Below are 14,671 nucleotides of genomic sequence, written 5' to 3'. Positions count from 1 at the left end.
CACCTTTGCACAACTGTTTTCACTTTTCCCTAAAACTGCCTTTGTGTTTTCTAACATATGCTAAAGGCAAAAATGGAACTGGTCCAATCTTTTCTGTCCACAGATTGACAAAGCAAGAAAGCACGTCAACAAATCTGTTTCTGCTTTCCTCCGTGACTATGGTATGGGATCCATTTACCACAACAACTTGCGTTACGACATGCAAGACATTTATAGAGGAGAAGGTGTGCACTTTAATGATGAAGGGAACAGAGTCTTCCTCTTGAACCTTAGACTCTGCATCGGTACTTACTTGTAGGTACCACTAAAAAATAACTTCATAAACACAACGGCTCTTTTTAGAGCCCCCTAATATCTAAACTCTTAAATCTGCATTTCATTTCTTTTATTTATTTATTTTTTTACCGTACGCTTACCGTACGCGTACCCCGTGATTTTTTTTAAAATCAATAAATGTTTTCTTTGTACTTTTCTGTCCTTCTTTGACCCCCTCACAAATGTTAGGGGGTCTGTAACTCTCCTCCTTGCCCCCTTTTCTTGTTATCACTCTTTTTTTTCTGAGTGAAACACACGAAATGGCGGCCGCCGCTTCCTGGTTTCGGCCGATTCGAATGTTTACTAAGATCTAAGAGCCAATCAGAATCGCGCTCGTGCACGCCACCGTACGCGTACGGTAAGCGTACCGTAAGCGCACCGTAAGCTGGCTCAGATATATATATTGATTTAAAGGCTATTTTCTCTGAATCTACTGAACAGATTTACACCAAACCTACAAATGGCACTTCCTTGACCTGAGGACTACCTCTCTGCCAAATTTCAAGTAATTCTGTTCAGCCGTTCGGGCTGTAGCCCTGTCTAAAGGTCCTATGGAAAAATGCATAGGAAAAACGCGTTTTGGGACCCCCCTTTTATCTCAGCCCCCGCTTGACGAATCCCCCTGAGACTTTCAGGGAAGGAGCGGAGCGTAGCGCCCCACCTATTTTGAAAAATTAGCGAGGATTCGTCGACCGGCGCCAAAGTTATTCAAAATAGAATGTTGCGGATTTCCTATGGAAACGTGGTCCTAACTATAACTACCTACTGGCGACCGCCAGTAGGTAATATAAATATATATATATATATATATATATATTTTTTTTGATAGTGTTATGAAGGGCTGTTAACACAGATCCATTTTTATAAATTATGGAAAGAGTGTTTGAAGGCAACTAATGTTTTATTTGTTTGTGGTTTTCTTTTTTTTGTAATAAATCAATTCCCCATGGTATCTTTTTGTTCATACCATGCCTTGTACCTTCTGGGCCATCGTGGGCTGATGGCCTTAGGAACCATCTGGACAATTTTAAAGTCATGTGATACTCGCCGGTGCTTCTCATTCAAGACCCTCCATTCCTGCCATGCCTCTTCCAGACAGCTTCCTGATCGTCTATGAGGAGGGCAGTCCTACTGAGAGGCTTGAGGGTAGGACATGTGTTGACTAGTTTGAGGACTGAACATAACTCTAGTGGATTTATACATCGCCTTTACTGTAAAGTGAAATCAAACCTTCCTGCTTCCTCTCCCCAAATAAAGACTGGGTTAAGTGAAGAAAAAAATAGAAAACAGGATAAACAACTATATTGTCATTGTCAGGCATGAGCTTATCACATGACTCAGACTTGAAACCCCTCCTCAAAGAGAAATCCACAAAAAAAAGTAACACAGTTTACATGTGAAGATATTAATATGGTGTCCATATACCTCTTCAAAGGGGCTTTTGCTCTTCAGGCCTTTTCCTCCCACGAAAATCCAGTTGTCTCGAAAAGCCAATTTGCTTGCAAAGCTGCTTCCCATATCAGTAAATATTTTACGTGCTTCGTCGGTCAGCCTGAAGAAAAAGAGCCAGAAACATTTGAAAGGTTCACTTAATCTATCTTATTTCTCTCTCACTTCTTAGATGGGAGTTACATTTTCGGTTGCTCAGTGTTTTTCACAGATGTGTGCTGATAGGTATTATACATGCAAAAAGAACTATTGATGGACAGAATGCAGAACAATGTCATACATTCACCCCAGTACAGAGATCTGGGCCTAAATCCATCGTTTTTTGGCTCACCATGCCATTCCAGTTTGGACCCAGTCATATGCAAATCAGTCTTGACCCTGTGCCCACTGGGAACAGTCCAGCCCGAACTGCCAGGCCAGGTCCTCCCTGGACTGGAAACAAGCATCCCTTTGAAAGGATATCTTGTGTTTAAGATTGGATCTCTAATACTATAGTTCATGTTCGCCCATGCAGCTTCTCTACCTGCCATACTACATTGAACCAAAAGCTTATTAGCATTCCTATCTACATTATAAATAGCATTGTATCTCCGTTTAAAAACCTAGAAGGCATACAGGTATGAGCACTTTCTATTTCTGTTTATGTTATAAATTTGAATCATTTATATTGATTTACCAAACTATGAAGTGCTGAGTAGTACTACTCATGTACTATAAAATTCATGTTACAAATCTACTGCCAGAGACCTCCTCTTCTCCTATCTTTTCTGTGAGTGAGTACATGAGTGCCTGAGTGGGTTTGTGAGTGCATGTGAGAGTGTCTGAGTAGGTCTGTGAATGAGTGTGTGAGTGGGTCTGTGAGTGGGTGTGTGAGTGCCTGAGTGGGTACCTACATGCCTATGTGGATGTTTCAGTAGCTGTGTGAGTTACTGGGGCCACTGAAGAACCACACCTGTGACTTAATCCAACAAGACTCCACAGTTTAGCACAAAATATCTGCCCAAATGGAGTACTATCTACTGTTTTTTTAGTAAGTGCTACCGCCTTGGAGAAATGTCCAGCATGAGGAAATGTCACCAGTGACCTTGCGTGTGTTTTGGCAATGTGATTGTTCCTGGTGCATCTTCTTTATCCAGAAATATGTGATAACATAAATCTCCTTATAGAGAAGATAACAAGACTTCAAAGAGGTAAATCTCCACTAAACAAGGGTCTTCTTAACGCCTTCCCTGCGGGGGTAATTCCCCCAAAGTGCGGGGGGAAAGGGGTCAGCGGCGCCGCTGTGCTCGTGATGAGCTCAGCTAGCTCAGCTCGTCACGACTCACAGTGGAGCTGTGCTCATGACGAGCTGAGCTCGTCACAGCCCCGCGGGCCGCGGCCGTTATGACGAGCTCAGCTCGTCATGAGCACAGCTCCACTGTGACTCAATGAGCATGGAAGGAGTTAACTATATGAAGCAAGTGCTTCTTTGTTTGGTGGAGATGTCCTCAATTTTTTCGGCATCAACAATGCCTCACTAATCAGCGGGAAATGCACTGCAGTGGGTAGTGGGTGCTTGTTAAGCTCGCCATCATCCTGGCAAAAGGCAGGAAGACCTTTGCATACTACTTGGGTGGGTGGGGCCAAACGGCGAAGCTTTCAAGTGATTTGTACATTTGAATTCTTGTAGCAATTTAAAGTTAGAACCATGGACTCTGCTCTCACCCGGTAAGGAAAAGAAAGGACCCACTCATCACAGTCACTACAGATAAACAATCCATTCACTGCCACAAAGCATTTCTAACCTGTCAATATGGAATTGCTAAGAAAACACACTTGCTTTGACTTTGCCAACCCAGGAGTCAGAATCAATTGGCCTTTGCAGAATGGAGCTTCAGCTGGGGCACCTGCTATGTTTATATTTGTAAGTGCTACCAGTTGAGTTTTAAGTTCTTTGAAATGAGCATTAGGACCAGAGCGGCCACGGGGACCCCATGCTCCTGGGGCCCAGCCACGACTTAATGGGGGAGAGGGGCTGCACGGCTCCCCTTCATGGGCAGATTTTTGCCCGGAAGACCCCATTCTCAGGGTCTGGTCATATCTCTCTGGGTGCAGTGGTCCCATCCAGGGCACCCAGTGTGACCCCAAGGTCCCAGCCAGCTCCCTGCCGCCTGCGGGAGCAGGCATTGGTCTCACACACAGGGAGCTGCTGGAATTGTATCTCCCTGTGTGCAAGAGCAATCCTTTCATCTCTTTCCCTGCCTGCATGTCTGAGGCAGGGAAAGAGATGAAAACTTTGCTTCCTACAAGCAAGAGCAGTTTGACAGCTCCCGCTTGCTGTGAGCAGAGAGTTTGCTTTTGCTTGGTGGGAGCTGTCAACGCTCCTACCAAGCAAAACCAAACAGCTATCTCCCAAGGGTGGGCACCTCAAGAGATAGCAGGAGCTGGCCCTGGGGAGTGGTGGTCCCCAGGGCCATATATGGCTCCAGGAATGGGACCGCACAGCCCCCTTCCTTTGTTATACTAGGGCCTGCTCCGGGAAGGTGGTGGTCCGCGAAAGCTGTATATGGCCTGGGACGGAGGTCTCGTAGTCCCCCTCCTTTTCAAAAATGTATTTGGCCCGTGCCACCCTATCTATTTTTTTATTCATAGGCCCGGTGAGGTGGTTGTCCCTGGGCCTTTGGAGGTGTCCACGAGCCCCCCGAATATTATTAGCTTGAGCCCTGGGACGGAGGTAGATACGCTCTTTGAGGGGGGCCCTGTGCGCTTCCTTCTATTTTTTAATAAATCTTTTAATTCCCCCGGGACCTGGCCCACATGGGGGCTTTCTTTAAAAACAAGAGCAGGAGACCACAATTGTTTTTTTTTTCAATTTTTGCAGTGAATTCACAAATTCTCATTATTTTGCAGCAAAAGTTATAAAGAAATGCTTTTTTTGCCCCGATGGGGCATCTCTGGGACTCCAGGACCAAAACTAGGGGGTTAGGGTATTTGTGTGTGCTGTTTTTTGGGACTCGGCTGATTGGGAGTACCAAAATGCCTACCAACACTTCATGGTTGAAGTGTTGTAGATCTCTGCATGAGCTCGTCATTATTAGCAAAGGCTTTGAGCCCTAGCTATACAAATTTGGATTTCCTTTAAGTTCTCGAAAACTACTGAACAGATTTACACCAAATAACTGAAAGTGTGATCTGCAAACTAAAAGAGACCCTTCTGCCAAATTCAGTGTAATTCCGTCCAGCAGTTCTTGCAGCAGGCGTGTCTAAAGACTCTATTGGAATGAACATGGGAAAAAAACTTTTTTTTATCCCCGTTTTTCTTACCCCTTGCTTGATAGATCAACCAGAAACTTTCTAGGCATAACTAGAGTTGCTGGCAGAATTTATTTGAAAATGTTCGTGAAGATTCATCAAACTGAGCCAGAGATATAGGCAAGACATAAAACCATTTGCTGTAGAAACGACTGCCACTAGGTGTAGAAATATATACATATGTGTGTGTGTAGGAAGCTGACTGTATATATTATACCAAAGTAAGGTATAGCATGCACAGAGTCCAGTGGATCCCCAGAGGTAGGCAGAGGTTAAACCTGACCCTTTATTTGTGGTAGTGTGGGCGAGCAGTAAGGCCTTATCAGAGGGTAGGGCTAAGCATGCATTGTACAAATTGGGTAAGAAGTTATTTCGAATACTCAAGGACTGAACTCTGACAAATTGGTTTGTATAAAACAATTATTATTTAGCTATATATATTGTCTAGAAACAAGCCAGGCCTGGTACAAGCATATGCAATTTATATACAGTTTGGATGCAGTGAATTAATTCACAGTAGAATTACTTTATATTTGCAGATAGTCAGAAATATTTTGCAATTTTCTTTTCTTACGGAGCCAGGAATTTCTAGATGCAAGGCTGGTGCATTTCCTGAGGGAAGGAAAAAGGAGGCAATTTGTTTTGCAAACTCAACACAGGTTTACAGTTCTGCTCACGAGCCACACCTAGTCCTGAGAAGGCAGAACCGTGGGTGAGATTCAGTCAAATGAGCACTCAAGTCGCACCCTCAGCGGCACAGAGGTGGCTGGGTGTAGAGTGCAGGGACCACAAATATTAGCCAAAGGGCTAGGCACGGTAGTGGGTTTGCAGATTGCGGCGCACAGGCCACCAGGTTTGGAAAAGAAGAGCTCCTGGGGTCGAGGTCAGTGCTGAAGGGCCCAATGGCCAACACAAGACCTACACCACTAGCAGCACAGGGGCAGCTGGGTGTAGGATGTGGTCTTGGCTGATACTGCAGATTCGGTCACGGTTCCCTCAGAGTCGGGCAGCTGCTGTTGAGGCAAATGGGGTCTTTGGAATTCATCGTTCTGTGACCGCAAGCGTTCAGTGATGGAGTCGGTCAGACGGTCGTGGTTGCTCTTTCTGTACCACACTGGTTACGGGTCGGTCCAGGTGTTACCTTTGGTTGCGGTTGAGGGTACCTTCCGGTTGTTGGCTACAGGTTGGGTTTGGGAGCTTATAGAGTTTCAGGGTTCACTGGGATCCAGGCTAGGATCGCTGGGAGTACCTCCTTAGGGTGTTGGCTCACTCGGGCACTGGAAGCGGAATGATGGAGACTCACAGAGTCAACCAGTCAGAGCTGGTTACTTTTTAGAAAATCCGGTGATCACGGGAGACAAAGTACTTTTTAGTTGCAAAGGCAGGGCAGGTTCTCCGTTCTTTTTTAGGACTGCTGGCTCCAGGGCACACCGAGGTTCTGATGGAGGAGTCTGAGGTTGGGACAGGACAGTAGGACTGGGGCCAAGTCAGTTGGTGTCATCCTCTTCTTCTCTCTGCACAGCTTTTCGGTCCTTCTTCTTCTTGCTTCTTTTTGGCTCGGGTCCGAGGAGACAAGGTTCATGGCTGCCCCTAAATACTGAATTTAGGGGCGTTTCAGGAAGGTTCAGCTCGGACCAGTAGGTCCCTTCCTTGGGGTGGGTACACCCCCTATTATGCTGCCCTCCAGTGGGAGTGGGGCATAGGCCTCACTCTGGTTGGCTGGGTCCCCCATCTGCAAATTGGCGTGGACTGAGAGTTGATCTTCACCTAGCCTCCCCCACCTGGGGGGTGGGGTTGGCAAAGGTGGACATACCCCTCTTCCTAACTTGGTTTTCCCGCTGATTCTCCTGCTTAAAGTGGTTGGTCAGAACTGGTGGGGGCCAGTTGCTGGGAGCAGCAAATGGCTGGGGTAGCTCACAAATTTAGCAGGTCTTTGAAGCCTCCCCTTTGTGGACCCTGCCCATTCTAGGGGAGGAGGCATGGCACCTCGTCCCTGGATATGCTTTGTTTCAGGACTCCAAGAACGGCAGGCTCTCGACCCAGGGGTCCAGAAACATTTCTGGTGGTGGTAACTGGTGAGAAGCCACTCAGCCAGGACACTAGAGTTAGGTTGTTTTTCAGGGGGCATCTCCAAGATGCCCTCTGAGTGTATTTTCCAATAAATCCCACACTAGCATCACTGTGGGTTTAATGTGCTGAGATGTTTGGTACCAAACTCCCTAGTTTTCCTCAAAGCCATTATGGTGCTGTGGAGTTTGTCATGACAAACTCCCATACTATATACTCTTTATGGCATTACTGCACTTACAATGTGTAAGAATTGACTTAGACAATGTAGGGGTACAGGGCTTCCCTATGCCAGGGCAGTGGGTTGTATGCATTGCGCACAGGTATGTGTGCCATGTCGACTCTTCACTTTGTTCTGCACCAAAACATGCTGGCTGCAAAGGCAGTGTGTGTGTGTAAAGGTACAGCGCCTATAAGGGTGGCGCAGTGCGTGCTGCAGCCCTTAGAGGCCTTCCCTGGTCACAGTGCCCTTGGTACCTGGGGTACCTTTTACAAGGAGCTTACATGTGGCCAGAGAGTTGCAAATTGGGATTTGAAACAGTACAGTTTTAGGCAAAGAACATAGACCTAGATACCTAGTTGGCAGGAACACAGGGCACACTCTGTCAATGTACATCAATATTAGGCAAAAGGTGGGGGCAACCATGCAAAGAGGGGTACTTTACAACATCAACAGCATTTCGGCCATCCAAGCGGCCTTGCTCACTGATGATGAGGAACCATTTTTTTAGATTTTCAAACACAAATGCTTTCCAGGTAAGTGAAAAAATACTATGCTCAATACCGACCTTTATTACAATCAAAATTGCATGTTAACATTCTGTAAGAATTTTTTTTAAATATACCATACAACTGTGTAATAGTTGCTCTACACAAGCATTTGACTATCTCAACAATTACTGTGTTTGCAGGCAGACTTACAAGCAGAGTCATATTTCAGTTTCTTAATTTTTTCCCTTTCCAGTCTCTCTCACTCGATCTTTCTCCTTCAGTGTGTTGCCGACCAGTGTCATACTCTTAACAACTGCCAGTGAGTTGAGATTAAATACAGCTGTCACTCCACAATGTGCCCATATGATGTATTGCCATGCTCTGCTCAAATTGTATTCTTTTGCAAAATAGTAGAGAGCCCAAAACCATTTCGTACATTTTAGAATGGCATGTTCATAATGGATCTGGGTTCATCTAGGTATGGCTTCCTGGTGGAAAATTCAAGTAATGAGATGGCTGGTTGTGCACCTGGGTGAGCCTGTTTGAATTGTGGCTAGGGATACCTGCTTTAGATGGTGCCCTACCCAAGTGGGTCATCTTTCCTTCGGGTGTATTGGTCAATCCCATAGTCACTCATTTGTGTGATGTCTCTCGCATGGCCTCACAAAGTGAATGGTATTGGAAGCCATATCTTTACCTGTAGTCATGCCCAAGGGGGCCTACGAAGAACCATGCATGATCTGCTATTCTGATTCCATGTTTTGTGATGTCTGAGGTTCCTAAGCACAGTCTAAAATAATGTGTGTGCTAGCACCCTTAAGTGACCCCCAATGCTTACCTATTTCCTGAACCCTTAAAATTATAAAATGATAACTGAAAATTGTAAAAAATATAATCCATATGGAAGATATTGTTATCCCACCTAGAGTTCTGGAGGGAAAGTATCTACTGAATCTCTCTAATATAACTAAAGATGTGTATACCGATCCTCTTCTGTATAGAAGCCCCAGGGTGCTTCTGTATCCATCCCTATTATGTACCTTGACTTCAATTTTCTCAGATTTCTTTCTCTCCCTTGCATATTGATGGGAATGGAGTCGAGAACAGAATGCATGAGGCGTGAAACCTCGTTCCTGATGGAGAAAGATTTTTGCTAATGAAATCTGCTCGGGAAAATCCCACCTTGTGTGTGTTTTAATTAATGACTAACGTGTGTGAAAACCGAAATTACTAAAACATGAAGACTTAGAAGGTACGATAAAAAATGTGCAAGGCTGCACGGATTTTTAAGAGTCAGAATAACACATGTAGTATGGAAGATTTCTTTATAGGGTTTTAAATAAAATAATAGAATGAGAAAAAATTATTAATTTGTGTGTCTTATATTAATGTACTTATGTTTCCTGAACTGCAAGGAATATTCAAGCACAAACACGAAAAATCTCTTTTATTCTTCGTGAAAGTAGAGTCTAGAAATGTAGAAATGATTTTTCTTTTCGCTCTGCTTTCCTTGCTAAAACGTGTAGGCCTAAGCAAATGTATTGGTTAGGGGATGTGTTTGCATGCTCCTTTGTGTCTCTTCATGTCGTTTCCTGATGTCCTTGTAAAGAATAACATTTACACCCTTAGAGAGCAGAGAATAGTACAACTCTTTCCTGTCTAGGCGAGGATTTAGAATGAAACTGTTGCTATATAGTTACAAAATGTGTAATTGTAGTTTTCTTCTTCTTCTCTAGGAAGTTAAACAATTTTAGACAAAGACTGTTTAGAGAAATGTGTAAAGTCATCGTTAGGAGATGTTTGCCTCCCCTAGTTCTGACCAATGAGAGTGACTTGTAGGGTTTAGGAGAGTTTCTAACTTAGTGTAACAAAGTTGCGAAGTCAGTATAAAGACGTTGGTGGGAAAATGATCATCGGCTCATTCACATTCTGGTGACCTATCCTGCATCCGTGGTATGCTGTCTGCTGTGCTGTGGTGTGCTGATTCCTGAACTGGCTGGCAAACCTGACTGCGGAAACCCTTTCACTAGAGACTTTGCACATCGACTGGTGATGCTGCCTACACTATTCTCATACAGCCATGGAGATAGTTATCTTGACTAATTGCATGCTGGGCATTAGTTTTCTCTAATTTATCGAGAGGTAACTGAACTATAATTTCTCTCTTGTTTCCTTGTTCCCTCTCTTCCACCCTTATTTCTCACCTGAGTTTGATGATCTCTCAATTACTCAGCTTGTGATAGCTGTGATGTTTTACCTGTGATATTGTGAACAAAGAGTTTATCTTATGATTTTAAGCATTTTGAGAAGACCGAAACAACAACCAGCCAACTTCTTAATGTGCGTCGAAAAGGAGAGACTCTCATCAAACCACCCCCACAGATTTTTAACAGGCTTCCCTGTAGAGGTGGGCATGAGGAACTCAGGTGGCCAGAGATATTCTCGGAAGTTGGAAGGAAATTTCCTAAAAATAAGAATCTCGGACTTCTCTTCATTGCACTTGAGCTGTGCATCCGCCAACCATTTGAAGATAGAAGATAGACAGTGTTGGACCGATAGAACAGAGTCTACATTTTTGTCCCAGGTAAAATGCAGCTGGGTGTCGTCAGCATAGGCCATCACCTTGGCCCCCAGCCCCTCCGCCAGATATATCAGAGGTGTGACATAAATATTAAAAAGAAGGGGGCTAAGGGAAGATCCCTGGGGGACTCCAGTTGTCACTGACTGAGGGGAGGAGGAAAACTGTGGAAGCCAAATCTGCTGGACCCGCCCCTCCAGGAAGGACCTAAGCCAACCCCAGACAGTGCCCGACACACCAATCCAGGCAAGTCGCGCAAGGAGAAGTGAATGAGGGACCGTGTCGAACGCCGCCGAGAGGTCCAGCAAAATTAATGCTGCCCTCCCGCCGGAGTCCAAGCACTTACGGATGGCCTCCGACACCTCAACCAGGGCTGATTCGGTACTATGAGAAGCCACAGAAGCCAAGATGGAGACACACTAGCTTGGGCCAAAGGGGACGTAAAGCTCTGAACAATAGCAAAGATTTCTTTGGAGTTGTTTCTGGCCGAATCAATGCGGGCTGAATAAAATCGCCCTTTAGCCAATGTTATGGCTTCATAGTAGACTTTTTGCTTGTCTCTAAGCTTCCGCTTATCTGCCGGGCAATATCCACTCCGGTGCCAAGCACGCTCAAGAGTCTTACATTCATGCTTCAATGCTTTAAGGTCCAAGTGGTTTAGAAGGAGATTCCCTAGCCAGCCTGGTGGGGCGTTGTGGGACTAACATGTCCACTGCCTTAGAGACCCAACTAGTGAATCCAGCCAAACAATTCTCAAGCTCCCCTGCCAGAATAGGCCTGGAAGTTTCCAAGGCCTGATTGAATTCAAGTGGGTCAATTTTACCAAAGGCTGGTTTGCAGTATGAGGGCGTAAAAGGCTCAGCAATGGACACTTCCCACGAAAAGTAAGTTATAAAGTGATCCGACCATGAGACCGGGCAAGGATCCCTTAGTAGAATAGGGAAGTTGGTACAAATAGGGTCCAGTATATGACCAGCCTGATGTGTAGGAAGGCTGACCTGCTGATCAAGTTGAGCCAAGTGTAAGATTTCCAACAGATCGCGCGTGTCCTTGGTGTCCACTTGATCAAGATGGATATTAAGATCACCCAGGATCATATAGTGAGAAAATCTCACAGGCCTGAAGAAAAGATCCCACCGGGCCAGGGGACATATGAATCAAAGAGCCTCCCAGGGTAAAATGTTCTGAGAAGCGGATGCTGAAGTCAAGGGCCTCACAACCTCCCCACGAAGTGACATTCCCCCTGCGAAGGTCCCACTTGTTCTTATAAATGATAGCCACTCCGCCTCCTCTCCTCTCAGCTCCGGTCAGCTCTAGAGATCTTATAACCCACAGGCGTGGCAGAGTCGAGCCAAGTTTCAGTCAAGAACAGCAGATCAAGAGAACTGTCCTCTAGAAGGTCAAAAACATCTTAATGATGTTTCCTAAGGGAGTGAGCATTAATCATGGCTGCCAGAATAGGGGGGGCCCTAATCGGCTGACCAGAGAGAGTACAAGTTTTATCCAAGGTAACAAGCCCAAAGCACAGCTTACACCCGCAGGATGGATAAGCGTCTTTGGTCCCCTCAGACACATCCCAGTTACCTAAATGGCGGCAAGTGGCAAGATCGAGGGCCCGTAGGGCAGCCCCAGTATAACTCCGTCTGCACTCAACTCCTGGAGCCTTGCGGCAGCGTGACTGGTGCTGGCCGCTTCCGGGATGCTGACAGGCACAGACGGGCTTAACCTAGGCGTGCTGTTGGTGCGCCAGCAGCGTGCCCACTGCGCGCGTCCACGCAGAGCGCATTTAAGTATCCCCGGGTGCCAGAAAAGCTAGAGAGCAAACTGCCAAAGATGGCGGCTCTCGCTGGCACTGCGGGTAACCAGGAAGTAAACAGCACCAGCAGGCGGCTTCAATGCAAGGCAGTAATGAGCAATGATAAAATATTTCAAAACATCAGTTTAAAATTTTATAGTGGAAGTAAGTGGTCAGAGGTCAGTGGTCTGTGCAAAATAGCAATTTAACAAGAATGAATTCAGCAATAGCGGAGCGGCAAACAGGAACCCCTAAGGCACTCGCGTCCGCGCAGAACGCATTGCACCATATATATTGCAAATTTAGTTCTGCAGTTGAATTGACCGCTGATGTTGACCCCTGCTGTTTTTCACATGTGAAGAGGGAGGGGATTTAAACTTCACCAAATTCTTCCTGTGTTTGCTATGCTTTTCATCTCCCACACTTCCAGAATCTTGCGCTCTTTGTTAACCATAAGGATTGAGTCAGAGTGTTGTTCTCTAGGTTGCTCTTGACCAGATCCTACCTCATTGCTTTTGCCTTCCGGAAAGTATTCCCCGGTCTCCAAGGGGCCATGCTTCCCACTACTGGGTTGTTGAGGATCAGGTGCCAGTATTTGTCTAGAATGGCTCTAATGGTGGCTTCCTGCTTATTAGAATTAGTTACAAGCCTAAAGTGAGGGTCTATTTTTCCAAGTATCCTGTTGCTTGCTTTATTGAACAGAATCTGGCCTTTTGTTCTAGATTCAGCCTTTGTGATGGCATCCTCCAAGGTTTTGTTGGAGTAACCTCTAGCTCAGGACCATATTCTCAGATCTTCCACAGCACTCTCCTCCTCCCCCTGTTCACTGCAGTTTCTCCCGACCCTCAATGTCTCTCCATATGGGAAGCTCCTGTTGGGACTATGGGGGTGAAATCACTTTGAATGTAAAAATGTTTTTCCTGCAGTGTGCAGTGGGTTTTCTATATAGCTTGTGGGGGCTAATTCCAATTAGGGGGGGGGCCTCGTGGACCCTCCCGGCCCAGAGACCACCATCTCCTCAGAGTCAATTAAATTATTATGAGGGAGCTCGTGGACCCCCCTGCCCCGGGGACCACCACTTCCCTGGGGGTTTACATGTTTGGGTTGGAGGGGCCTCATGGACTACCACCTCCCAGGGCCAAACTCTAAAATTGGGGTCCGCCTCTTCCAAAGCCCCTAGTCAAGGAAGGAGAGGGGGCCATGTGGCCCCCCCTATCCGGGCACCCTCGATCGCCCTGGGGACCGCCACCCCCCTGGGCCAGCTCCAGCAATGTCCCGGGGTGCCCACCCCTGGGACATTGCAGTTTGCTATGGCTTTGCAGGAGCACCGCTCCCACCAAGCCATAGCAAAATCTTTGCTTTCAGCAAGCAAGAGCTGAAAATGCTCTCACTTTCTGAAAGCAGATCATGTCTGTTTCCCTGCCCATTGTCAAGCGAGCAAGGAAACAGACAATGCTTTGAGAACCAGGGAACTGCATGTTAGCTGCTCCTTGGGTCTCAAAGCAATGCCGGCTCCCGCAGGAGGCTGGGAGCCAGCAGGGACCTAGGGGGCCTTGAGGCTTCCCAGTGGTCCCCAACAGAGAGGCCTGGCCCTGGGTCCCCAGGGCCAAAGTTGGCCCTGGAAGAGGGGTCATGTGGCCCCTCTACCTTTTAGAAAAAAATATATTGAAGTCTGGCCCTGGGGGATGGGGTCCCCGGGACCAAAATAGGCCTGGGGACTTATAAAGGCCAGGCCCCGAGGACGAAATTGGCCTATGGAGGGGAGGCCACACGGCTCCCCTCCCTTTTTTAAACAAAAGGAGGCAGGCCCTGAGAGATGGGTTGCCTGGGGCTGAAATCAGCCCAGAAGGGGGGCAGCGCGGCTCCCCTTCCTCTTTTTAAAAAAAATATAAAAGAGGTAGCAGGCCCTGGGTATTGGGTCCCTGGTGCCAAAATCGGCCCAGGCGGGGTGGCCGTGCAGCCACCTTCTATTTTTTATATAAAAAAATAAAATAGGGTGAACCCCTTCCTAAAAAATAAAAAAATTAAAAAGCCGGCAACTCACCCGAGGTCCGCCCCCTTTCTCCACTACTTGGCAAATGTGCCTCTTGGCGTGCTCCTGGTTGGTGGATGAAGTTCCCTTGGCTGCTGAGGGTCCTTAGAGGTTACCTCCAGTAAGCCCCACACACTGGGATTGCTGAGAGCTGGTCAGAGGCCCAGTCCCCTTTCTCCGCCACTCTGCAAACGCAACTAGCAGCTAAAAAAACAAAGAAATTCACTGGAAAAAAACAAAAGTTACAGGGACGTTATAGTTAAGGCTGTGCGGTAAACTTCACTCCGCAGGCAGAGTTCATGGAGTTTTTGACACTCTGCGCTCCACCTGGAGTGCGAACTGTGCCAAAAACTACATCTACCCTGCGTGGTGGAGTTTACCAATGTTTGTGTGATGAGGTCCCTGCAGTTGTGGCACACTCCTCAACAGTGCT

The 14,671-nt window shown here is 46.5% G+C and overlaps 1 protein-coding gene across 2 annotated transcripts in view; it reads right to left on the bottom strand.

Annotated features, from left to right (window-relative positions):
- Positions 1 to 14,671, bottom strand: part of FAM3D (FAM3 metabolism regulating signaling molecule D) — a 517,653-nt gene that overhangs the window by 72,186 nt on the left and 430,796 nt on the right. For both annotated transcript variants that reach the window (XM_085624738.1, XM_085624737.1), the window contains one exon: positions 1,741 to 1,867. In XM_085624738.1, coding sequence (XP_085480864.1) covers positions 1,741 to 1,867 — 127 coding nt within the window. The remainder of the gene's footprint in view (positions 1 to 1,740; positions 1,868 to 14,671) is intronic.

This window comes from Triturus cristatus, chromosome 9, assembly GCF_964204655.1.
Source record: "Triturus cristatus chromosome 9, aTriCri1.1, whole genome shotgun sequence".
Classification (NCBI taxonomy): Eukaryota; Metazoa; Chordata; class Amphibia; order Caudata; family Salamandridae; genus Triturus; species Triturus cristatus.
The sequence above is the reverse complement of the archived record's forward strand: the minus strand, read 5'-3'. Positions and strand labels throughout refer to the sequence as shown.